Source organism: Hyla sarda, chromosome 8 (assembly GCF_029499605.1).
Source record: "Hyla sarda isolate aHylSar1 chromosome 8, aHylSar1.hap1, whole genome shotgun sequence".
NCBI classification, from domain to species: domain Eukaryota; kingdom Metazoa; phylum Chordata; class Amphibia; order Anura; family Hylidae; genus Hyla; species Hyla sarda.
The window spans coordinates 127,746,847-127,773,007 of NC_079196.1; the positions used below are offsets into that span (position 1 = coordinate 127,746,847).

The window sequence follows — 26,161 nt, forward strand, 5'->3', positions numbered from 1 at the left end:
TTATCCTTATATGTTTCATACAACTCCTTAAAGGGGTATTCCGCCCCTAGAAATTTTATCCCCTATCCAAAGGATGCCCCTCGTGACATCACGGCCCATCCCCTAATGCAAGTCTATGGGAGGGGGCGTGACGACCGCCACGCCCCCTCCCATAGACTTGTATTGAAATGGGCGGGCCGTGACATCACGAGGGGTGGAGCCGTGACGTAACGATGCTCCGGCCCCTGTACCGCCCATCATTATGTGCAGAGCGAACTCGCTCTGTGCTGTAATGATAGCGCGGTGCCGCAGTGGGGATCCCAGGGGTCCCCAGCAGCGGGACCGCGGCGATCTGACATCTTATCCCCTATCCTTTGGATAGGGGATAAAATGTCTAGGGGCGGAATACCCCTTTAAACGAAGATTTCAAAGAAACCGTGTCATTGTCACCCTTATCACTCTCTTGTTCAGAAATGACATCTGCAGCATCTGCTGCCCATTTGTGTACATTTAGAGACCCTGCGAGAAAGCCTTCTATAACACTTCAAAAAATCACTATCACTGCCAATTCGACACACTTGTGTCAATTAGCTAGTTATGCCAGAAAAATCCAAATTCACATTGAGCTAAAAACATACATTTATTAGTTTCTTTAAAACTCTCATAGCAATAAAATCCAAATCAAGAATAGAAAAATTATGAAATACATAGAAAAATGTTCTCCTATGATGAACACCTGTACATCCCAACGCATTTCCCCGTGTATCCTATAATATGCAGTGGTTCTTCAGGGGATCACAACAACAGTAATGCAATATAGAAATGCACATGAAAAAAAGGGGGGAGGGATGCAATAGCTAGTGCAAAGATTACAGACAATGGTACAAACCTATAGATACAGTGTATGCAACTGGCAGTATACGTTTAGAGTAGCAATGATATGAAGCCTCCGATACAAAACATTAAAGCAGATTCTCTACATTCTTTCATCTCTACATTATGAAAAGGGAGGCCTTTTTAGAAAAAATTTTTTTCCTTGAGGGAAAGTTTTTCTTGAGAAAAATGTATTCAAGTTTTGTATCACCCTCTGGGACCATTCTTGGTACGGTATGTGGTGGGATATTAAAATGTGACCAGGTTATATTACCCTAATGCGAGAGAGCCTCTAGTTCCATTGGTTCTAATGAGCAATTAGTCTTTTGGTGGTTGTACCTTTTATGTTGTCTTATTGACACATAATGACATTTATTGTCTTTTTCTTTTATGTGTCCTTTTATCTCCTGTTATATACATGTTTCATGTTATCTAATACTGTGAGAAACTCTGTGATTTATGACTGAAAAAATTCTCTGCTTCTCTTAATACTTGATGAGGCACTAGATTCCCCCTAATATACAGGTAGTCACACATATGGGGTAATACTGGTTGGCCTCCCTTTCCCCCTTTTTATGTGGCTATAAATTATATGGCTTATCCTGTTTCATATCTTAGAGGGATTGTGCCATTGATTTGAAGATGTCCATACATCAGGGAATCACCTTCTGATATCTATTTTTGGCATGCGGCAGCCTGAAGGTAACATTCTAACCTGTTTATGTCCTGTTTCCTTCTTAGTTTCTTATATCTGTATTAGTTTTTCAATATTTGTCTTTTTTTTATTTCTTTTTGGTAACTGGTGTATCTAATGAATAACTGGTGAATAACTTTCCAATAGCATGTTAATGAAAAATATGCTTCTTTCTATTGTATTTTTCCCGATCAGTCCTGTCAGCAAGCATTTCTGACTCATGCTGGAGTCCTAAACACTCAGAGCTGCCAGCCTGCTTTGTTCACAGCCATAAAGGCTGTGAACAAAGCAGACTGGCAGCTCTGAGTGTTCTCCTTTGTGAACAAAGCAGACTGGCAGCTCGTAGTGTTTAGGACTCCAGCATGAGTCTGAAATGCTTGCTGCCAGGACTGGTAGGGAGACCCCTAGTGGTAATTTCTTCAAAGTGGAAAATTAAATAGAAAGAAGCATATTTTTTAATAACATCCAATTGTGAAGTTATTCTGCATACATTAATCTATAATATATCAAAAGTTTTTTTGATGAGAGGTACCCTTTAATACCACTAACACCAACTTTATGTTTGCTTTTTATGTGGTATGTTGCTTTCTATCTCTCTTTTTTTTTTTTGCTAAAGGATCTGCAATCTACAAAGACGCTACAAAGAATCTGCTTTAATGTTTTGTATTGAAGGCTTCATGTCATTGCTACTCTAAACGTATACTGCCAGTTGCATACACTGTATCTATATGTTTGTACCATTGTCTGTAATCTTTGCACTAGCTATTGCATCCCTCCCTCCTTTTTTTTATGTGCATTTCTATATTGCATTACTGTTGTTGTGATCCCCTGATGAACCGCTGTATATTATAGGATACACGGGGAAACGCGTTGGGATGTACAGGTGTTTATCATAGGAGAACCTTTTTCTATGTATTTCATAATTTTTCTATTCTTGATTTGTATTTGATTGCTATGGAAACTAATAAATGTATGTTTTTAGCTCAATGTGAATTTGGATTTTTCTGGCATAACTAGCTAATTGACACAAGTGTATCGAATTGTCAGTGATAGTGATGTATCAAGATAGCCAAGAAGAGACTCATGGCAGGAACATAGGTTTGCCTCTGTATAAATAATTAGTCAGACCACATGGAATATTATGTCTAGTTTTGAGCACCTGTATATAAAAAGGATATGGCTCAACTGGAGAGGGTGCAGAGGAGGGCGGCAAAGATATTTAACTGTATCGGTTGATTGTAGTACTAAGACAGGTTATCAAGCTTGGGGTTATTTAGTTTGGAGAAAAGACGTCTTAGGGTCAATTTTATCACAATGTAAAAATATATGAATGGACAGTACAGATATCTTTCTAGGGATCTTTTTTAATACCTAGGCCGTAAACTATGACAAGGTGGCGTCTTCTACATTTAGAGGAAAGAAGGTTTTACTATCATCACAGATGGGGAATTTTTTTTTATTTCCTTTAAAATCAGTGAGACTATGATCTGCCAGATCATGTTGTGATGTCTGACTTAATAAACAAGTTCAATGTGAGCCTGGATGTTTTTTCTTGAAAAACATAATATTACAAGTTATAGATACTAGATATACGGGGATAGAACATTAAAGGAGGTCATGTAAGGAGCCCAGGCAGCAGGGAGAAGGCGGAGGTCCAGGCTCCTTACATGACAGTGCGCTCAGCCTGTCACCGGCTGAGGACCTATACATCGATAACGGCACAACGGTGGAACATTGGAAGGTGAGTTAAAGTTTGTTTTGCTTCTCTTTGCAGCCCGGGTACAGGGGATCATAAAAACTGTATACTACAGATCTCCTTTAAACCAGGGACTTATTCTGCCATATTGGAGTTGAGAAGGAATGCTTCTTCTGTCATGGGGCAATTGGCAGCAACCTCATGGCTTTTTTGGGGGATCAATACAGTAGGGATTTAGGTTGAACTTGATGGTCTTTTGTCTTTTTTTTTTTTTTAAGCTTACATATTATGTAACATTTGTATAAGTAAATGTTTTTGCACTATAAATTAAAAAGCAAGAATGAAAAAACACGCTTGCAGAGGTATGCTTGGCCTTTAAAAATTGATGTATGTAAAGTCCCACTATCTTATGTTGCCATCCACCCAAGAATACTAAAACGCAGGTGTATCATTACTTAGTGGGAGGGATGGGGGAACCATATGTGTTGAATGGGTTTTTCCTAAAATAGTGCTGCACGGCCTTCATTCCCTTTTAAAAATACTGTTATCATTACAGAATAGAAATTTATATTTTCAAAATACACAATTATTTTGCTTATCTATTTTTAGCCACTGTGTTTTCTTTTAAAGATCCCATCCCTAGAAAAAGACCTTCAATCTTTGAAAAGTCCATCCAAAGAAAACATCTGTGATGTACTTGATGCCTATGACAAAGAGGTACAGTATATTTAGTAATGAATGCTAGAAAACGTTGCAGAAATAGATTGATTCACAGGGGCTGTCCAGCCAGGTGAAAAGTTGTTTTAATGTGTTTTAAAATGAAATTGACTACCTTAAGTAAGTTGAAAAGATGTCTTACTAACAGTATCGGGTACTTGTTTTTATTGTTATCAACTGATGACTAATGATGTGTTTAAAGGGGGCTAAGGCTAAGCCAGCCTTATCCATTACGGCAGAGACATAAAAAGGAAGTTGGCTTAGCTATTGAATTCTACCACACAACCAGACAGCCACCTTCAAGCACATTCTTGTCATGTGGTGACACACAGAGGTCATAGGAGGTTTCATTTTATTTTTGTTTGAACAAATCCACTAAAAGAGTGAAACTAATGTTCATAGCAGGATATCGGGGTGTCTATTATGCCTAAATAGTCATTGTCATTTGCGAATATGAAATGCCTTTTTCTCCAATTATCAGTCCATTCCAAGATATACAGTGGGTAAAATAATTGAACATGTCACCATTTTCTCACTAAATACATTTCCAAAGGTGTTATTGACATGATTTTTTTGACCATATTTTGTTAACAACCCAGTAATCCATATACATATAGAAATATATATATATATATATATATATATATATATTAGCTTAGAAATTATTTATTATAATTCAAAATGACACAGGGAAAAAGTATTTACCCATGAAGAAAAGGAGGTGCTAATAAAGCATTGAAAGCCAAGAGAACAGCTGAAATCTTTTAGTAATTTAAACGCAATCCAGCCAATTTTCCATGCAAATTAATAAGTTGATTCAGTCCCAACTGATAACCTTAAAAAAGGTTTGATTGCACTAGACACATTTAATGATGGCTAAAAGCAGAGAGCTTTCCCAAGACCTTTGCAACTTAATTGTGGCAAAACATAACCATGGCATTGGTTACAGGCACATTTCTAAGCTTCTGAATGTTCCAGTGAGCACTGTTGGGGCCATAATAAGAAAATGGAAAGACAATAATTTCACCATAAATTTGCCTCCTCAAAAGATTTCTGACAGAGGAATGAAAACAGTTGTCCTAGAGCAAAGGATCACTTGTGGAGAGCTTTAAAAAACTTGGCATTAACAGGTACTGTTGTCTCAAAGAAAACAGTAAGTAGTGCACTTCGCTGCCATGGCCCGTATGAACACTCCCTACGTAAGACTCCATTGCTGAATCTTGTTTAAAGTTTTCTGCACAACATTTGGAAAAGCCAGTTAAATATTGGGAGAATATAGTGTGATCAGAGAGCAACTGTTTGGATGCCATAATACACACCATGTTTGCAGGAGAAATGGCACTGCACATCACCCTAAAAACATCAAACCAATAGTAAAGTGTGAAGGTGGGAACCTCATGATGTGGGCTGCTTTTCACCAAATGGTACTGACAAACATCACATAATTGAAGGAAGGATGAATGGGCAAATTTACCAAGACTTTCTTGACAAAAATCTGCTGCCATCTACCAGTTAGGTGAAGATGAAATATGAAAAGATGAAAATAAATCTGGCTAGAATGGTCTTCCTAGTCACCTGACTTAACTCCCATTGAAAAAGCTATAAAAAGAATGAAGATCATGGTTTATAGAAGAGATTCACGGAACCTTTAAGATTGGAAAACTGTATGAAAGAATTGGGCGAAATCACACCAAAGTAAATGCATGCAAATAGTTTCTCCACACAGGAGGGATCTTAAAACAGTTATTACCAAAGGCTTTTGTACAAAGTATTTCAAATCAGTAAGTGTGTGCAATACTTTTCCCCATGTTATTTCACATTATTATACATAATGTAACTTAATTTCTGAGTTTCTTTGTATGTATTGTTTACCTAGGTTGTTATATCATCTTGTAAAAATGTCATGTCAGTATCACCTTTGGAAATATATTTAGTAGGAAACATAAGACCCATTTTGAGATGTACATGTTACATCTGCCGATTCAAGTGTAATGAAAGATGTGGGAAAAGAGAAAGAGGATGCAGAGTAGTAGAAAATAGACTGAAGTAAAAAGAGAGATGCACTAAGACTAAAGGAATTTGTAGTGGGTGTAAGATCTCAGCCCAGTGCATGATTTACAGCTTACACTCAGTACTGCTCTACATACAAACAAAAGTTGCACCCCCCCCCCCAAAAAAAAAGAATAAAATGCCAAATTTTATTTATTACTGTAGTGATATGTGTTATCCAAGTAGTTACAATAGGAACATCTGTACTGTCATGAACCGACATGAGTGGGCGTTAGGGCTATCTATAAAATCACTATGGGGGACAATTATCATTGTTGCTTTGGTAAGTGAGTTCTGAAGTTTTTTTTTTTTTTTGCTTTAGTTTTGCTTATGTGTGGCATATTTATCATACTATCACAGGTGGTTGATAAATTTGGCTCACATAAGCAAAAAGCAATAAACCACTTTAGAACACCACATGTTTTTACATATTTTTTTTACCACTTTTTTTCCACTAAATGTATTAACCTATTATTTATTTTTCTTTCCCTCTCATTTCAGATCCGTGTATGACCCAGGTTTAATTTTTTTGTTAAATATTAATAAAATGGTTAATGAGGGCTTGTGGGGAAGTGTTTTTTTTTTAAATAAAAGTTTTTAAAACATGTTTTTTTTTACTTTTAATTTACATTACTAGGCTTAGTAGTGGAAGCTGTCTTATAGATGGAGTCCATCTATAAGCTAAGGCTTAGTGTTAGCCCCAATTACAGCTAGCGCTAACCCTCAATAATTACCCCAGTACCTACCACCACAGGGTTGTCGGAAAGAGCCGATACCAGCAGCACCGGAGTGTAAAAAATGGCACTTCTGGGCTTAGGCGATAATAGGCGGACATTACTTAGGCTGGGGAGGACCAGTAACAATGGTCCTTACCCACCTTGGAAGCGTCAGGCTGTTGCTGCTTGGTTGGTATCTGGCTGAGAGTGAAAATATTGATAACCCCACACGTTTTTTTGCATAAATAATTAAATTTAAAAAAATGTGTGGTTCCCCCTATTTTTATTCTCAGCCAGATAACAACCAAACAGCAACAGCCTGACTTTACCAGGGTGGGCGAGGACCATTGTTACTGGCCCTCCCCAGTCTAAATAACACCAGCCTGTTATAGCCTAGGAGTGCCATTATAGCGCTCTGGGCCTATTGGTACTGGCTCTTTCTGTCACTCCTGTTGCGGTGGGTACAGGGATAATAATTGGAGGTTAGCAATTGCTGTAATTGGGCTAACCCTAAGCCCCAGCTTAGTAATTCACTCCATCTATAAGACAGCTTCCACTACTAAGCCTGTAAAGTAAATAAATAAAACTTGTTTTAAAAACTTTTATTCCAAAAAAAACTCCCCCACAAGACCTCGTTAACCATTTTCTTAATAGTAATCAAAAAAAAAAATGCAGGTCAACAAAGTAGTCCACCGAATCCAAAGTAGTCCACAGGATGCACGGATCTGAAATAAGAAGAAAAAAAAACACAAAAAAAATTGGTTAGTACATTTATGGTGCCCTCCTCTGGGGAGAACGCACATAAAGCAGGGTTTCCAAACAGGGAGCCTCCAGCTGTTGCTAAACTACACCCCCACCCCCCCATCATTCTTAGCCTTTGGCTGTCTGGGAATGATGGGATTTGTAATTTAACAACAGCAAGCCTCTAGTTAAGCACCAGCTGGAGTCTTGCTGTTCCTAAACTACAAATCCCATCGTGTGAGTTGTAATTTAGCAACAGCTGGAGGCACCCTTTTCCTAAACTACAATTCCCGTGATGGGAGTTGTAGTTTAGCAACATCTGGAAGCACCCTGGTTCTAAACTACAACTCTTGTGATGTGAGTTGTAATTAAGCAACAGATAGAGGCATCCTGGTTGTAAATTACAATTCCTGTGATTATAAAAGGGCGTGTTCATAAGAGCTGGGGGAGACACAGTTTGCGCTATCCCCTCTGCCTCTACTGCCCCAATCTCTGTTCTCACCGCGGGGTCATAGTGTTCCTCATCCCCGCAGGCTTGCTGCTCATGACTGCTGATCTCTTCCTCCACTCTCAGCAGGGGACACAGATTTTCTGAATCTTTGTATGCTTGGTAAATGAGAAAAGTCTGCAGCCCTGCGGGGGCAGCACTGAGAGAGTGGGAATGACAGCAGCGTGAATGAGCGGTGATATAGTGTCCCAACTGTGAGAGCGGGGCAGGAGAGGCAGCGGGGCATAGCCCAAACCAAAACAGAGAGAACTGCCAGAACCGTTTAACCCAACGTGTTCTGACAAATATACTATTTCCAAGTATAATCTACTATACCCAGTACGGAGCAGGTTGGGCTATGGGCACGGTATATTGACGACATCTTCGTCATATGGAATGGTACCCGTGATGACTTTACACTCTTTGTAGATGCCCTTAACAACAACGCAGTAGGCCTCAAATTTACCTTTGAACTGGCACACAACGAGTTACCCTTTCTTGATGTCCTTATTAAGAAGGACGCCAGGGGTACTTTACAGACTACTGTATACCGTAAGGCCACTGCGACCAACTCTTTGTTGGAATGGCGCAGTTTTCACCCGGTACCATTAAAACGAGGCATCCCTAAGGGGCAATATTTGAGGATGAAGAGGAATTGTTCATCCCAATCTGAGTTCATGAGCCAAGCTGCTGATTTGAGGCAGCGCTTTCAGGCCAGAGGTTACCCGGATTGGGTTCTACGAAAAGCATACCAAGAAACAAGGAAGGTAGACAGAGCTAGTCTGCTTGTACCCAAACCCCGGGATTTAAACTCAGATAATCTCATTAGATTGGTGGCTACCTATGATGGGGGAGCACAAGATGTTAGATGTATTCTCAGCAAACACTGGGAGATTTTGAGGATGGACCCTGACCTGAAGGACGTTTTGGGACTTTATCCTCAGATTTCTTTCAGAAAGGGCCGTAGTCTGAGAGACAGGCTTGTGAATAGCCACTATGTGCCACCTCAGGCACAAGGCACTTGGTTGAATAGGCAGATTAAAGGGTGCTTCCATTGCAGCGGATGCATTGCTTGTAAACATATTGAAGTGACTAAAACATTCTCTAGCACCAATACTGGGCAGATTTATTCCATACGTGACTTTATCAACTGCCGGAGTAAGGGGATTGTTTACAAAGCCACCTGTAGCTGTGGTATGGAATATGTTGGCAAGACAATCAGGGAGTTTAGGAGGAGAGTTGGCGAGCACTTGAGAGACATCATTAATTTGGCCGACAAGCCACTAGCTCGGCACATCAATGGCCAACATGGCGGGGACGCCCAAAACCTGAGATTTGTGGGGATAGAACTTGTTAGACCTCCCACCAGAGGAGGAGACTGGGATAGGTTGATCCTCCAAAAGGAAACCCGGTGGATTTTCTCCCTACAGACACAGTCTCCTGGTGGATTAAATGAGGCCTTGAGTTATGCCTGCTTTTTGGAGTAATCTCACCAGTAGCGCCCCCTTCCCTTCCCCCCCCCCCCCTCTCTCTGTGAGGTCTATACCTCAGTTACACATCTCCAATATGTTTCCATTTTTATTGATTTATTATTTCTCATTCTAAATTATCTGCTCTTTTCATAACCCCCCCCCCCTGTCATCATATGTAGCAACCATCCTTTCCCCTCCTAATAATGCGGTTGTCCCATTGACACTCTGCTCATATGGAGGTACTGAGGTCCTCTAACTTAGTTACTTATTCACGATTCTATTCGCGATATGAGTTATCCGTCACTCCGCACCTTGTATATAAGGTCCAATTGTCCGTTATTCCCGGCTTAAAAACTTGCTTCTACTAGTTGCTGACAGCGCTGCGCTCTCATCCTGAGCGCTGCCTAGCAACGAGCGACGCTCAGCGCCCAGAGACGCGTCACCGGAAGTTAGACGTCATGACCGGAAGTGACGCGCGGCGGCTAGTGTGCGCGCGCGTTTTTCGCTTCAGACACACATAAATACAGCATGGGCGTCCGCGGCAGGCAAGCCAGGACACCGATCGGCTGAAGGCACTGCCCACCACTGTGGCAGTGCACCTAGGGATACCGCCACTGCGGCAGCGTTGGTAACCGTGAGTAGCCACCTGAGGGCAACATTGTCACCAGGTCAATATAAGCATAAGTGTTAGCACCATTACTGCATAAACCGCATAGGTGCTCTAGCTATATGTGCGCTCACGGTTCCGCTTTTTCCCTACTATTTACATCTCTCTATTTTTGTAATTAGTTTAATTTTTGATAATATTTATCCTTGTACTGCATCTTGCCTGGTTAACCCCTGATGAACCCACCGATGTGGTTGAAACGCGTCGGTTACACCAGAACAAGGGCTATTATTTACTACTAGGGATTTCTAGGGTGTAGTCGAAGGGGTAGATCGGGGCAGGGGTCGCCCTTTCTAGGGCGAGTGCTCCGACGGTCCCTGTGGGAGCAGGGGTAGACCTCACCACATCTCCCCGACAGGGATTACTAGGGTGACCAAATAATTGTGTACCCTGCTCTTCTAGACCCTATCCCTCTATACAATACACACCTCATCCATACACTGTCTGTATTGCATATCACAGATCTGGTGTCCAATTACCATACTGGCTTAATTCTGTTGTGGGGCCTATGCTTTTAGAACGTGTCTGATTAAAAGTTATATTTTAAGTGTGTACCCCCCTGTGACTTCTACTATACCCAGTAGTTTATCAAAACAGGAAAAAAACAAATCCAAATCTATAATATAGCCGAACAGGTATGTAAATTTAGAACTACAACTCAGGTCTTCTCAAGAACAATATAAATGAATGACTTAATAAATTAATGATTTATTATGAAACAAAGATATTCACAGTACATATAAAGTCAGATATTAACAAGACAAAGTTTTCACCACACAGAAATCTAGAAGCCTTACTTGCAAAAAGTACAGAGTTCTATTCCATGGGATCTGGTCGAAAATAGCATCTGACATCCAAAATTAGATCTTGTTCCCCATGCAAGCACCCCTAGCCCCCTTAGGTCAGCAGTTTTATACTTTATTGTGGGAAGGAGACACCTTTACGTTCAGACTCTGGGCTGAACAGGGAGGAGAAATAGATTGCCCCTCCCAGCCATACATAATGCCCAAGAAATAGGAAAATGTCTTTATCGTCCTTCACTGACCTGGCACCCACATAGTTTTTCAATATTACGTAAGATTTCCCCAGTGGGTACAGTTCAGGCAGGGATTCATACAAGAGGATCATGTGAGGACTCCTTTTAAAGGTCCTTTTATGGAGAATTCATCTGTATAAGATAGGGGCTGCAAACATACTTTCTTGACCCCATATTAAAGAATTGTGGGATATGGCATTTTTATTAATGGGTTGCTCACACACCTTCCTTTTATCTATTGACAGCAGATCCTGGAGACTGTGGCTGAGAATTTGTTACATTTCCCATCCAGGAAAACCGTGTCCATTGAATGGCACAGTCATGTTCAGGCCTGGTGCTTACATAAGGCAGCTCAAGCAGCTCCCTTAGGGCGCAGGCGGTGGAGGGGCGGAGAACTCAGAATCCCCAGCCACAGGCTGATATCTCCTTCTTTTGAAGTGCCCTGTGAACAATTAGATATCTGCCTGATCCCACATGCGTATGACGATAAAATATTAAAATGTTCATATTTTATAGATACTCTTTAAGATGGGCTCTTTGAAAAAATACACATATGATCACCAGTAAGATATTAATCATATATGTATTCCATGACAGGTTAGTTATACATACAATGGTTGAGGATTCTCATTGCCCAGGAAATATATGCACCATTGTATGCAACATGTACAGTCCTACTGAAATATAGCAATCAATTCCAAATACCAAAAGCAAAGGAGAAAGTAAAAAGCACTACAAGGAGAAGTAGCACCATACAGCTCCATGTTTGAAACTTTTAGAAATAGAAAGTTATGGTGTATTTGTTTAGTGTTAGTAAATTTAGAGAGTAAATACTTTTAACACATGCATTTTATAGAACATATAAATATTATTTAAGTTTTGTATTTGATTTAAAATAATCTTTTAAGAAGTTATCTTTTAGAAAAAACTGAATATAGCATATCTGTTTTTATGGACAGAGTACTGCCGGTGAAGATAAGCCATTTATTCTTGCTGAACATTTGGACAAAATAAACAGGTAACAAAATGCTATATCAGAGTATGGTTTCATGGCCTAAAACCTTATTAATGATAATTAAAAATACATTTTCCAAATATATCCTAAATATATCAATGCCAAATAGTTTTTACTGATGCAGGAATAACCATTGTTTGTTTATTATATATTCATAGAACTTGGTATCAGTCATGAACTGAACACCAAAACAGTGCTGTATTAGTAAAATGTAAAAACATGTAAACCAATTGTAACGTCGTAAAATGTTAACTATTAGAATTTATTTATTTGCTGTTAATGGGTATTCAAGTTTTAGCAAATTACACTTTGTCTGATTATACATATACTAGTTTTAATGTAGTTTTCTGGTAGTAACACTCCTGAGCATGTACACCCCACTGGCATTTAACAGATCTTTGGGACAGTGGGCTGTGCAAGTGAAAAATACCATTTTTCATTTTCACGGACCACTGTTCAAAAAAATCTGTCAGACACATGTAAATGCTCACTGCACGCTTTAAGTTCCATGAGGGGTGTAGTTTCCAAAGTGGGGTCACATGTGGGGGAGTCCACTGTTCTGGCAGCATGGGGGCTTTGTAAACGCACATGGCCTTCTCTCTACAAAAGCCCAATTCTTCTTCTGAGCCCTGTAGTGTGCCCGCAGAGCACTTTATCTCCACATATGACATATTTTCTTACTAATTTCTTCTGAGTAAGAAAATATGTTATATGTGGAGGTAAAGCGTTACAAATTTATTATTTAGTAAAAATGTTTACACTAACATGCTGGTGTACACCCAACTTTTCCTTTTTCATATGGGGTAAAAGGAAAAAAAGACCCCAATTTCTCCCGAATATGAAAATACCCCATATGTGGCCCTAAACTGTTGCCTTGAAATACGACAGGGCTCTGAAGTGAGAGAGTGCCATGCGCATTTGAGGCCTAAATTAGGGATTTGCATAGGGATGGACCCAGATACAAGCATGGCACTTGCCTCCACTACCCTACGGCAGTGTTTCCGAAACAGGGTGTCTCCAGCTGTTGCAAAACTCCCAGCATGCCTGGACAGTCAGTGGCTGTCCGGCAATGCTGGGAGTTGTTGTTTTGCAAACAGTGTCGTGTTTTGGAAGCAGTGCCGTATGTGGCGTTTTTAATATTTATGGGGGGGGGGGGAGGGTTACTGTGCAAGGGTGTGTATATTTAGTGTTTTACTTTTTATTTTGTGTATGTATGGTGTAGTGTTTTTAGGGTACGTACACACGGGCGGGGGTTCACAGCCAGTTTCCCGCTGGGAGTTTGAGCTGCCGGGGAAAATTTTACGCAGCTCAAACTTGTAGCGGGAAACTCACTGTAAACCCGCCTGTCTGAATGTATACTGTACATTCATATGGGGGGGGGGGGGGCAAGAGGGTGCCCAAACCTCCAGCTGTTGCAAAACCACAACCCTCAGCATGCACTGACAGACATGCCGGGAGTTGTAGTTTTGCAACAGCTGAAGGCACACTGGTTGCAAAACCTTGAGTTAGGTTCTGTTACCTAACTCAGTCTTTTCCAACCAGTGTGCCTCCAGCTGTTGCAAAACGACAACTCCCAGCATGTACTGATAGCCGAAGGGCATGCTGGGAGTTTTAGTTAAGCAACAGCTGGAGGACCACAGTTTTGAGACCACTGCACAGTGATCTCCAAACTTTGGCCCTCCAGATCTTGCAAAACTACAAATCCCAGCATGCCCAGACAGCAAATGGCTGTCTGGGCATGCTGGGAGTTGTAGATTTGCAAGATCTGGAAGGCCACAGTTTAGAGATCATTGTGCAGTGATCTCCAAACTGTGATCCTCCAGATCTTTCAGAGGCCACTTACCACCTGGATTTCCTGGATCGCCGCTGCCTCCGCCACCTGAACGGGTAAGCCGCCACCACCCGCTGCTTCTACCGTTCCCCCCCTGCTCTGCCCGGACACCCATGAGTGGACAGAGCAGGGGAACTTTAACCCCCCGCCTCTGATCTGCTATTGGTCGGCCGCTTCTGACCAACCAATAGCAGGGATAGGATGGGTGGCACCCCTGCCACCTCACTCCTATCATTTCAGGGTGAGCGGTACTCTCTCGGACAGCACCGATCACCCTTATTTTCCGGGCCACTGGAGACCCGTGTGACCCGAAATCACCGCAAATCGCCGGTCTGAATTGATCTCCGACATGGGGTCCCCAGGTGTTGGCACAGGATGCCTGCTGAACGATTTCAGCAGGCATCCATTCTGGTTATCGGCAGTGAAAGGAAACGTTCAGGGCATACAGATACAGGTACGCCCTCGCATCCTTAAAGCTTACCCGTCAGACCCAACAACATTTTTTTTTTTTAAATATATCACTTAGTATCTAATCCTGACCATGTACATCTAATTTTTATGTGTCTAGCACCTTTATTTATTTATGTATTACACTTTTAATTTAGCTCACTAGTCTGAATTCCTCTCAAAGGGAGGGGGCGTTGCCTCACTGTGCAGGGCTCCGCCCCCTCCCTCAGTATGCTGTCTTCTCCCCTAGCATTAGCAAAACTACAACCTCACTGACAGTAGCGGGACACAAGCTGACATTGGGAGGATTTTTCCTCCAGCCGTGAGCCCTGCACTCACAGCTGTCAATCAAGGAAGTGTGTCCATGACGCATGGACACAGCAGGACTAGTATGTGTCCAAGCAGGCAGGGGGGCAGTTGTTTGACTGGCTTTTTCAGTATGAAAATCTTCTAATGAAAGCAATTTCAAGACCTAAAGTTTTTGTATCTGACAGTGCCCATTTAAGTCCTGGATGGGTTAAGGACATTTTGACCTTAAAGACACAGCCAACTTTCATTTTTAAGATTTTATTTTTTCCTCCTTGCCTTTTAAGAGCTATATATATGTATTTTTCATCTACAAACCCATATGAAAACTTATTTTTTGCGCAACCAATTGTACTTTATAATGACAACTTTCATTTTACCATAAAATGTACCACGAAAACAAATTATTATATCTAATGGGCTAAGAATTTTTTTTTCTTTTACATTTCTTAAGTGTTTAGAATTTTATATGCAACTAGCTGAGTACCCGGCATTGCTCAGTTTTTCCTTCCTAATCCTTTTTGTGGAGGAAAATCAACAGGGGAAGCTTTTGACTTCATATCCCATCCTCATATATTGTTGTCATATCCCAACCCCATATCTCGTCCTCCTATCCCGTCCTCCTATCCCGTCCTCCTATCCCGTCCTCCTATCCCGACCTCCTATCCCATCCTCCTATAATGTAAAAAAATTTAAGAGAAAACAAGGAGAGGACAGCGGCTCGTGTGATTCCGTGGGTGTAGTAGCCCACTTTTACCCCCGTGTGATGTGCGCTCCCCTGGGGGACTCTTGGAACAGGCGTGTCACCCCTCCGTGTGGGGTCAGACGGGAGATCTTGGGCTGCAGCCTGCAGGAACTTGCCCGAACGCCTCCTGTGGTGATTGGCAGGGGAAATGTTGCTTGAGAAAAGAAGTTCTGCATCGGCACTGCCCTTCTGAGATCAATTTTTAAATAGAGTTTGGTATGATAAAAAGTATTCACATTTATTGTGAATACATCTAAAAACAGACAAGCAAGACGTGTTTCGGGGTTATGTTACCCCTTTCTCAATTGCAGGTTAAAAAGCTGTCTACATACAGGTGTACAGGTAACAGTTAAATACTGAACAAAATGAAAAAAATGGGCACCAAAGGGAAGGGTCAGGGACCACCCAGGGGGCGTAACATAAGAGGTTTTAATAGATCTTCTATGAAGGTTTGTATAAAGAGATTACGTGTGTTAAAGGGGTTCTCCGGTGCTTACACATCTTTTCCCCTATCCAAAGGTTAGGGGATAAGATGCCTGATCGCGGGAGTCCCGCCCCTGGGGACCCCCGGGATCATGCACGCGGCACCCTGTTTGTAATCAGTCCCCGGAGCGTGTTCGCTCCGGGACTGATTAGAGGCGACCACCGGGCCGGCGGCGTGTGATGTTACGCTCCGCCCCTCAATGCAAGCCTATGGGAGCTGTCATGCCCCCTCCCGTAGGCTTGCATTGAGGGGCGGAGCGTGACGTCACACGGGGGCGGAGGCGTGACGTCACACGCCGCCGGCCCAGTGGTCGTCTGTAATCAGTCCCCGAGCGAACATGCTCCGGGGACTGATTACAAACGGGGTGCTGCGTGCATGATCCCGGGGGTCCCCAGCGGCCAGACTCCCGCGATCAGGCATCCTATCCCCTATCCTTTGGATAGGGGAAAAGATGTGTAAGCACCGGAGAACCCCTTTAAAATAAATGTATAAAATAAACTGTTTAGTTATGAAATTGGTTTGATGTTAAAAATGTGAACTTGATTTCAGGTTTAGTTCGCACTAATGGTTAAAAAAAGCAGCGACCATTAGCAGGTCTCAGATTGTGCCAGGGTTTTTTCAAAATAAATGTGGGCGGGATGGCTTTTTAGCCAATCCAAAGAGTTCCTGGAGAGCGTTGGCCAATCAGGAAATTGCCGGTTCAGATACATCTATCTAAGCAGCAGAATAGCAGCTCGAATAAGAGTTGCCAATCAGAAGATACCAGCTTCAATGCGTATGGCCAATCAGGAGAATGCCGGCGAGAAGGCGTGTAGTTACTATGTTCAATGAAGGATGCGATTCTGGCCAATCACAGGCTTGCCGGAGTAACAGCGCTAGTTTCACATATCCAAAATAGATCTATGTGGACAATGAGATATGGTAGTATACAGTATGGGGTTTATGTATTGAAGTGGTGGCCAATCGGATGTGGTTTAGAGATAGGTTTTTGACCAATCAGCGGGGAGCCGCTAGAAACTCGATGTTATGGATATTTTTGAAGTTATACTTTAGGAGTATTTACGTTGTGTGTTCGATATATTCATTAAAACCTGAAGGTGTTAAAGTTTTAAGCTTGAGTATCCAAAAATTTTCCCTTCTGCATAATTGGGTGTACAGTCGGTGGGAACCAGAAGGGATATGTTCAATTGGTGTTATGGAAAAGTCGGAGAATTTACAGTCGTCTACAAAAGCGGCATGGCGGGATATACTGTGAAGCTGATATCCATTTTTTACGTTAAATCGGTGCTTATTCAATCTGGTGCTGAACATCTGTGTGGTGTGTCCCACGTATTGGATCCCGCAGGAGCATTCCAGAAGGTAGACCACATAATTTGTTTTACATGTCATCAGGGATTTTATTTGAAAAGTCTCCCCTGTTGTTTTTGATGTAAATTATTTTTGTCAATTTTTTATAATGTCACAGCATTTGCAGTTTGTGGATCAACAGCAGAAAGAACCTGTTATGGGGTTGCTCAAAAAAGTGGATCTTGAGGGGCTGTTTTTCAGGTTGCTTGGAGCCAGAATATTTTTGAGGGATGTATTTTTTGTCAAGGTAATTTGTGGGTGTGGAGGTAGGATATCCTTTAGAAAAGGGTCCATAAGAAGGATGCTCCAGTGTGTTTGGAGTATCTTTTTGATAGTTTTGTGATCCGTGGAGTACATTGTAAGAAAATTGTACGAATGTTCATTGATTGCAGATGTATTTGTTATCGGATTGATGTCCTTGGGCAGGAGGCTGGTTTTTTGGTCCATAACCACATGAAAACCAAAACTTTCTTCAAGGCCGTTGATGGAAATAGTTACATCGACTACTCCAGCTGTCACTTCAATAAATGGACCAAAACATTCCATACAGGCAATACAAATGGATTTGCCGTAATTGTACAACACAAACAGATTTAAAAAACCAGAGCAAAATCCTGGATAATAGATTCAAGGCAAAGAGCTATCCATCATCAAAAACAAAAAACTTAAAGCTAAGCCAGTTGGACCAAAAAACCTGACTCCTTCCCAAGGACATCAATCCAATAACAAATACATCTGCAATCAATAAACATTTGTACAGTTTTCTTACCACGTACTCCACGGATCACTAAACTATCAAACAGATACTCCAAACACACTGGAGCATCCTTCTTATGGACCCCTTTCTAAAGGGTATCCTACCTCCACACCCACAAATTACCTTCCGAAAAAATACATCCCTCAAAAATATTCTGTCTCCAAGTAAACTGAAAAATGGCCCCTCAAGATCCACTTTTTTGAGACACCCCATAACAGGTTCTTTCCGCTGTTTCTCCGCAAACTGCAAATGCTGTGACATTATAATAAATCGATGAAAAGAATTTACATCAAAAACAACAGTGGAGACTTTTCAAATAAAATCCCTGATGACATGTAAAGCTAATTATGTGGTCTACATTCTAGAATGCTTCTGCATTCCAGAAGGTAGACCATTACATCGAGTTTCTGGGGGCTCCCCGCTGATTAGTCAAAAACCTATCTCTAAACCACATCCGATTGGCCGCCACTTTAATACGTATCAATACGTAAACCCTATACTGTATACTACCATATCTCATTGGCCACATAGATCTCTTTTGGATATGTGAAACTAGCGCTGTAACTCCGGCAAGCCTGTGATTGGCCAGAATCGCATCCTACATTGAACATAGTAGCTATACGCCTTCTCGCCGGCATCCTCCTGATTGGCCATACACTTCAAAGCCGGTATCTTTTGATTGACCACTCTTATTCGAGCTGCTATTCTGCTGCTTAGATAGATGTATCTGAACCGGCAATTTCCTGATTGGCCAACAATCTCTAGGAACTCTTTGGATTGGCTAAAAAGCCATCCCGCCCCCATTTATTTCGTAAAAACCCCCGTCACAATCTGCCAACTCTCTACATAGGAGAAGAAAAAAAAGAGAAAGAAAGAATGACGTCAGAAACTTTGAGACCTGCTATTGGTCGCTGCATTTTTTTTTTAATCATCAGCGCGAACTAAACCTGAAATCAAGTTCACATTTTTAACATCAAACCAATATCATAACTAAACAGTTTATTTTATGCATTTATTTTAACACACGTAATCTCTTTATACAAACCTTCATAGAAGATCTATTAAAACCTCTTATGTTACGCCCCCTGGGCGGTCCCTAACCCTTCCCTTTGGCGCCCATTTTTTTCATTTTGTTCAATATTTAACTGTTACCTGTACACCTGTATGTAGACAGCTTTTTAACCTGTGTCTTGCTTGTCTGTTTTTAGATGTATGCACAATAAATGTGAATACTTTTTATCATATTTAAAATTTGATCTCAGAAGGGCAGCACCGCTGCAGAACATCTTTTCTTTTCTCAAGCAACAGTCCTCCTATCTCGACCTCCTATTCCGACTTCCTATCCCGTCCTTCTATCTCGACCTCCTATCCCGCCTTCCTATCCCTTCCTCATATCCAGTCCTCCTATCTCCACCTCCAATCCCGACCTCCTAAGCCGACCTCATATCCCGACCTCCTATCCCGTCCTCCTATTCCGTCCTCCTCTCCTGTCCTATCTCGACCTCCTATTCCGATTTCCTATCCCATCCTCATATCCCGTCCTCCTATCCCGTCCTTCTATCTCGACCTCCTATCCCGTCCTCATATCTCAACCTCCTATCCTGACCTCCTATCCCGAACTCCTTTCCCGTCCTCCTATTCTGTCCTATTTCAACCTCCTATGTCAACCTCCTATCACAACCTCCTATCCCGCCCTCCTATCGCGACTTCCTATCACGTCCTCCTATCTTGACCTCCTATCCCGTCCTCGTATCCCGACCTCCTATCCCGACTTCCTATCCCATCCTCATTTCCCGTCCTCATATCCCAACCTCCTATCCCGACCTCCTATCCCATCCTCCTTTCCCGTCCTCATATCTCGACCTCCTATCCCGGCCTCCTATACCGACCTCCTATCCCATCCTCTTGTCGCGTCCTCCTATCTCAACCTCCTACCTCGACCTCATATCGTTTCCATATCCCGACCCATAATATGTGTACCAGGTATTGAAATATCTCCAGCCGTACGGAAGTTATGTGGGAACATACTTTTCCCATTGATTTACATGGGACTTTAAAAGAAAACCCAGACCCTCACAAATGTGGGCAGTTAAGGGTTAAATTAACTATCCTCAATTTTAAGTGGACATATAAGTAACATGTGACCAAGTATTATCAAAATATCTCCAGCCGTTTGGAAGTTATGCAGTAACATATTTTTCCCATAGACTTGTATGGGACTTTAAACAAAAACCCAGACCCTGGCAAATGGGGTGAGTAAGGGTTAAAATTACCTGTCCTATGTTTGTTGTTGACATATAAGTAACATGTGTGCCAAAATTCATGTTAATATCTTTAGCCGTTTGGACGTTATGCTGTAACATACACACATACACACACACACATTGGGGGAGATTTATTAAAACCTGTGCAGAGGAAAAGTTTGAAAAATCAGATTGCTTCTTTGATTTTTCACAGGCTTTGATGAAAATGAAAGAAGCAAGCTGATTGGTTGCTATGGGCAACTGGGCAAGTTTTCCTCTGCACAGGTTTTGATAAATCTCCCCCATATTATATATATATACTAGCTGAGTACCTGGCGTTGCCCTGTTTTTCCTTCCTAATCCTTGTTGGGGAGGAAAATAAACAAAGGAGGAAGCTTTTGACTTTATATCCCGTCCTCATATATTGTTGTCATATCCCAACCCCATATCCCGTCCTCATATCCCGACCTCCTATCCCGACCTCCTATCCCGTCATCATATCTCGACCTTCTATCCCGACCTCCTATCCCGTCCTCTATCCCGTCCTCCTATCCCGTCCTCCTATCTCGACCTCCTATCTCGACCTCTTATCACGACCTCCTATCCCGACCTCCTATCCTGTCCTCCTATCCTATCCTCCTATCTCGACCTACATCTTGACCTCCTATCTCGACCTCCTATCCCATCCTCCTATCCAGTCCATCTATCCCAACCTCCTATCCTGTCCTCCTATCCCGTCCTCCTATCTCGACCTCCTATCTCGACCTCTTATCACGACCTCCTATCCTGTCCTCCTATCCTATCCTCCTATCTCGACCTACATCTTGACCTCCTATCTCGACCTCCTATCCCATCCTCCTATCCAGTCCATCTATCCCGACCTCCTATCCTGTCCTCCTATCCCGTCCTCCTATCTCGACTTCCTATCTCGGCCTCCTATCTCCACCTCTTATCCTGACCTCCTATCCCGACCTCCTATCTCAACCTCCTATCTCGTCCTCCTATCCCGTCCTCCTATCTCGACCTCCTATCCCGACCTCCTATCCCGACCTCCTATCCCGACCTCCTATCCCGACCTCCTATCCCGTCCTCCTATCCCGTCCTCCTATCTCGACCTTCTATCTCGACCTCCTATCCCGACCATCCCGTCCTCCTATCTTGACCTCCTATCTCGACCTCCTATCTCGACCTCCCATCCCGTCCTCATATTCCGACCTGTAATATGTGTACCAGGTATTGAAATATCTCCAGCCGAACGGAAGTTATGTGTGAACATACATTTCCCATTGATTTGCATGGGACTTTAAAGAAAACCCCCGACCCTCACAAATGGGAGTAGTTAAGGGTTAAATTAACTATCCTATATTTTAAGTGGACATATAAGTAACATGTGACCAAGTATTATTGAAATATCTCCAGCCGTTTGGAAGTTATGCAGTAACATATATTTCCCATAGACTTGTATAGGACTTTAACCCCTTCAGGACGGAGCCCATTTTGGCCTTAAGGACCGGAGCGTTTTTTGCACATCTGACCACTGTCACTTTAAACATTAATAACTCTGGAATGCTTTTAGTTATCATTCTGATTCCGAGATTGTTTTTTCGTGACATATTCTACTTTAACATAGTGGTAAATTTTCGTCGATACTTGCATCCTTTCTTGGTGAAAAATCCGTAAATTTGATGAAAAATTTGAAAATTTAGCATTTTTCTAACTTTGAAGCTCTCTGCTTGTAAGGAAAATGGATATTACGAATACATTTTTTTTTTGGTTCACATATACAATATGTCTACTTTATGTTTGCATCATAAAATTGACGTGTTTTTACTTTTGGAAGACACCAGAGGGCTTCAACGGTCAGCAGCAATTTTCCGATTTTTCACAAAATTTTCAAACTCAGTATTTTTCAGGGACCAGTTCAGGTTTGAAATGGATTTGAAGGGTCTTCATATTAGAAATACCCCATAAATGACCCCATTATAAAAACTACACCCCCCAAAGTATTCAAAATGACATTCAGTCAGCGTTTTAACCCTTTAGGTGTTTCACACGAATAGCAGCAAAGTGAAGGAGAAAATTCACAATCTTCATTTTTTACACTCACATGTTCTTGTAGACCCAATTTTTGAATTTTTACAAGGGGTAAAAGGACAAAATTTTTACTTGTATTTGTAGCCCAATTTCTCTCGAGTAAGGACATACCTCATATGTCTATGTAAAGTGTTCGGCGGGCGCAGTAGAGGGCTCAGAAGGGAAGGAGCGACAAGGGGATTTTGGAGAGTACGTTTTTCTGAAATGGTTTTTGGGGGGCATGTTACCTTTAGAAAGCCCTTATGGTGCCAGAACAGCAAAAAAAAAAAAACACATGGCATACCATTTTGGAAACTAGACCCCTCGGGGAATGTAACATGGGATAAAGTGAACCTTAATACCCCACAGGTGTTTCACGACTTTTGCAAATGTAAAAAAAAAATAAAAAAATTTACCTAAAATGCTTGTTTTCCCCCAAAAATTTTATTTTTAAAAAGGGTAATAGCAGAAAATGCCCCTAAAAATTTGAAGCCCAATTTCTCCCGATTCAGAAAACACCCCATATGGGGGTGAAAAGTGCTCTGCTGGCGCACTACAGGTCTCGGAAGAGAAGGAGTCACATTTGGCTTTTTGAACGCAAATTTTTCTCTGGGGGCATGCCGCATTTAGGAAGCCCCTATGGTGCCAGGACAGCAAAAAAAAACCCACATGGCATACCATTTTGGAAACTAGACCCCTCGGGGAACGTAACAAGGGGTTAAGTGAACCTTTATACCCCACAGGTGTTTCATGACTTTTGCATATGTAAAAAAAAAATATTTTTTTTTACATAAAATGCTTGTTTTCCCAAAAATTTTACATTTTTAAAAAGGGTAAAAGCAGAAAATACCCCCCAAAATTTGTAACACAATTTCTCCCGAGTACGGCGATACCCCATATGTGACCCTAAACTGTTGCCTTGAAATACGACAGGGCTCCAAAGTGAGAGCGCCATGCGCATTTGAGGCCTAAATTAGGGATTGCATAGGGGTGGACATAGGGGTATTCTACGCCAGTGATTCCCAAACAGGGTGCCTCCAGCTGTTACAAAACTCCCAGCATGCCTGGACAGTCAACGGCTGTCCGACAATACTGGGAGTTGTTTTGCAACAGCTGGAGGCTCCGTTCTGGAAACAGTGGCGTACCAGACGTTTTTCATTTTTATTGGGGAGGGGAGGGGGGCTGTATAGGGGTATGTGTATATGTAGTGTTTTTTACTTTTTATTTAATTTTTTGTGTTAGTGTAGTGTAGTGTTTTTAGGGTACAGTTACACGGGCGGGGGGTTCACAGTAGTTTCTCGCTGGCAATTTGAGCTGCAGCAGAAAGTTTGCGGCAGCTCAAATTTGCAGCCAGATACTTACTGTAATCCTCCGCCCATGTGAGTGTACCCTGTACGTTCACATTGGGGGGACATCCAGCTGTTGCATAACTACAACTCCCAGCATGCCCATTGGCTGTCGGTGACTGCTGAGAGTTGCAGTTTTGCAACAACTGTAGGCACACTGGTTATGTATCACTGAGTTTGTGACCTAACTCAGTGTTTCACAACCAGTGTGCCTCCAGCTGTTGCAAAACTACAACTCCCAGCATGTACGGTGCATGGTGTACGGTGACTGCTGAGAGTTGTAGTTTGCAACAGCTGGAGGCACACCGGTCGTGAAACACTGAGTTAGGTAAAAAAATACTCTGAGTTTCACAACCAGTGTGCCTTCAGCTGTTGCAAAACTACAACTCTCAGCAGTCACCGACAGCCAATGGGCATGCTGGGAGTTGTAGTTATGCAACCAGCAGATGCACCACTACAACTCCCAGCATGCACTTTAGCTGTTTGTGCAAGCTGGGAGTTGTAGTTATACAACAGCTGAAGGTACACTTTTCCATAGAAAGAATGTGCCTCCAGCTGTTGCAAAACCATAAGTCCCAGCATGCCCATAAGGGAATGCTGGGAGTTGTGGTGGTCTGCCTCCAGCTGTTGCATAACTACAGCTCCCAGCATGCCCTTTCTGCATGCTGGGAGCTGTTGCTAAGCAACAGCAGGAGGCTGTCACTCACCTCCAACGATCCAGACGCTGCAGGTCAGTCCCGCCGCCGCAGCTGCTCCTGGGGCCCCGATACCAACAGGGGCACCGGGGATCGGGGTCCCCAGCACCCGGGGTGCACGTCCCGCACCCGCTCACGTCCTCCAGAAGAGGGGCGGAGCGGGTGCGGGAGTGACACCTGCAGCAGGCGCCCTGATTGGTCGGCTGGTAATCCGCCGACGAATCAGGGCGATCGTGAGGTGGCACCAGTGCCACCTCACCCCTGCAGGCTCTGGCTGTTCGGGGCCGTCAGAGACGGCCCCGAACAGCCAGTAATTCCGGGTCATCGGGTCACTGGAGACCCGATTGACCCGGAATCGCCGCAAATCGCTGGACTGAATTGTCCAGCGATCTGCGGCGATTGCCGACATGGGGGGGCATAATGACCCCCCTGGGCGATATGCCGGGATGCCTGCTGAACGATTTCAGCAGGCATCCGGCTCCGGTCCCCAACCGGCTAGCGGTGGGGGCCGGAATTCCCACGGGCGTATGGATACGCCCTCGGTCCTTAAGGACTCGGGATGCAGGGCGTATCCATACGCCCTATGTCCTGAAGAGGTTAAACATAAACCCCGCCCCTGGCAAATGGGGGTAAGTAAGGGTTAAATCACCTATCCTATGTTTGTTGTTGACATATAAGTAACATGTGTTCCAAGTTTCATGTTAATATCTTTAGCCGTTTGGAAGTTTTTGTGGAACATACACACATACATACATACATACACACACACACACGTTGAGTTTTATAGATATAGATAGACTAGCTGAATACCCGGCGTTTCCTGGTTTTTCCTCCCTAATCCTTGTTGAGGAGGAAAAGGAGAAAGCTTTTGACTTCATTTTCTGTCCTCATATATTGTTGTCATATCCCAGCCCGATATCCCGACCTCCTATCCCGACCTCCTATCCCGACCTATCCCGTCCTCCTATCCCGACCTCATATCCTGGCCTCCTATCCCTTCCTCATATCCTGGCCTCCTATCCCGACCTCACATCCCGACCTCCTATCTCGACCTCCTATCCCAACCTTCTATCCCGACCTCCTATCCCATCCTCCTATCCCGTCCTCCTATCCCGACCTCCTATCCTTTCCTCCTATCCCGTCTATCTATCCCGACCTCCTATCTCGACCTCCTATCCCATCTTCCTATTCCGTCCTCATATCCCGACCTCCTATCCCGTCCTCCTATCCCGACATCTTATCCCGTCCTCCTATCCCGTCCTCCTATCCCGTCCATCTATCCTGACCTCCTATCTCAACCTCCTATCTCCTATATTTTAAGTGGTCATATAAGTAACATGTGACCAAGTATTATGGAAATATCTCCAGCCGTTTGGAAGTTATGCAGTAACATATATTTCCCATAGACTTGTATGGGACTTTAAACGTAAACCCCGCCCCTGGCAATTGGGGTGAGTAAGGGTTAAATCACCTACCCTAACTATCCCGCCCTCCTATCCCGACCTCCTATCCCGCCCTCCTATCCCTTCCTCCTATCCCGTCCTCCTATCTCGACCTCCTATCTCGTCCTCCTATCCCGTTCTATCCCGTCCTCCTATCCTGACCTCCTATCCCGTCCTCCTATCCCGTCCTCCTATCTCGACCTCCTATCTCGACCTCCTATCTCGACCTCCTATCCTGATCTCCTATCCCGTCCTCCTTTCCCGTCCTCCTATTTTGACCTCCTATCTCGACCTCCTATCTCG

At 42.9% G+C, this 26,161-nt stretch overlaps 1 protein-coding gene across 5 annotated transcripts in view; it reads left to right on the forward strand.

Moving 5' to 3' along the window:
* The window catches only part of HIBCH (3-hydroxyisobutyryl-CoA hydrolase), a 392,003-nt gene that overhangs the window by 269,203 nt on the left and 96,639 nt on the right, over positions 1-26,161 (forward strand). For 4 of the 5 annotated variants that reach the window (XM_056535961.1, XM_056535964.1, XM_056535963.1 and 1 more), the window contains 2 exons: positions 3,852-3,959; positions 12,087-12,145. In XM_056535961.1, the coding sequence (XP_056391936.1) occupies positions 3,852-3,959; positions 12,087-12,145 (167 nt within the window). The remainder of the gene's footprint in view (positions 1-3,851; positions 3,960-12,086; positions 12,146-26,161) is intronic. The other variant, XM_056535962.1, reaches the window with a different exon arrangement.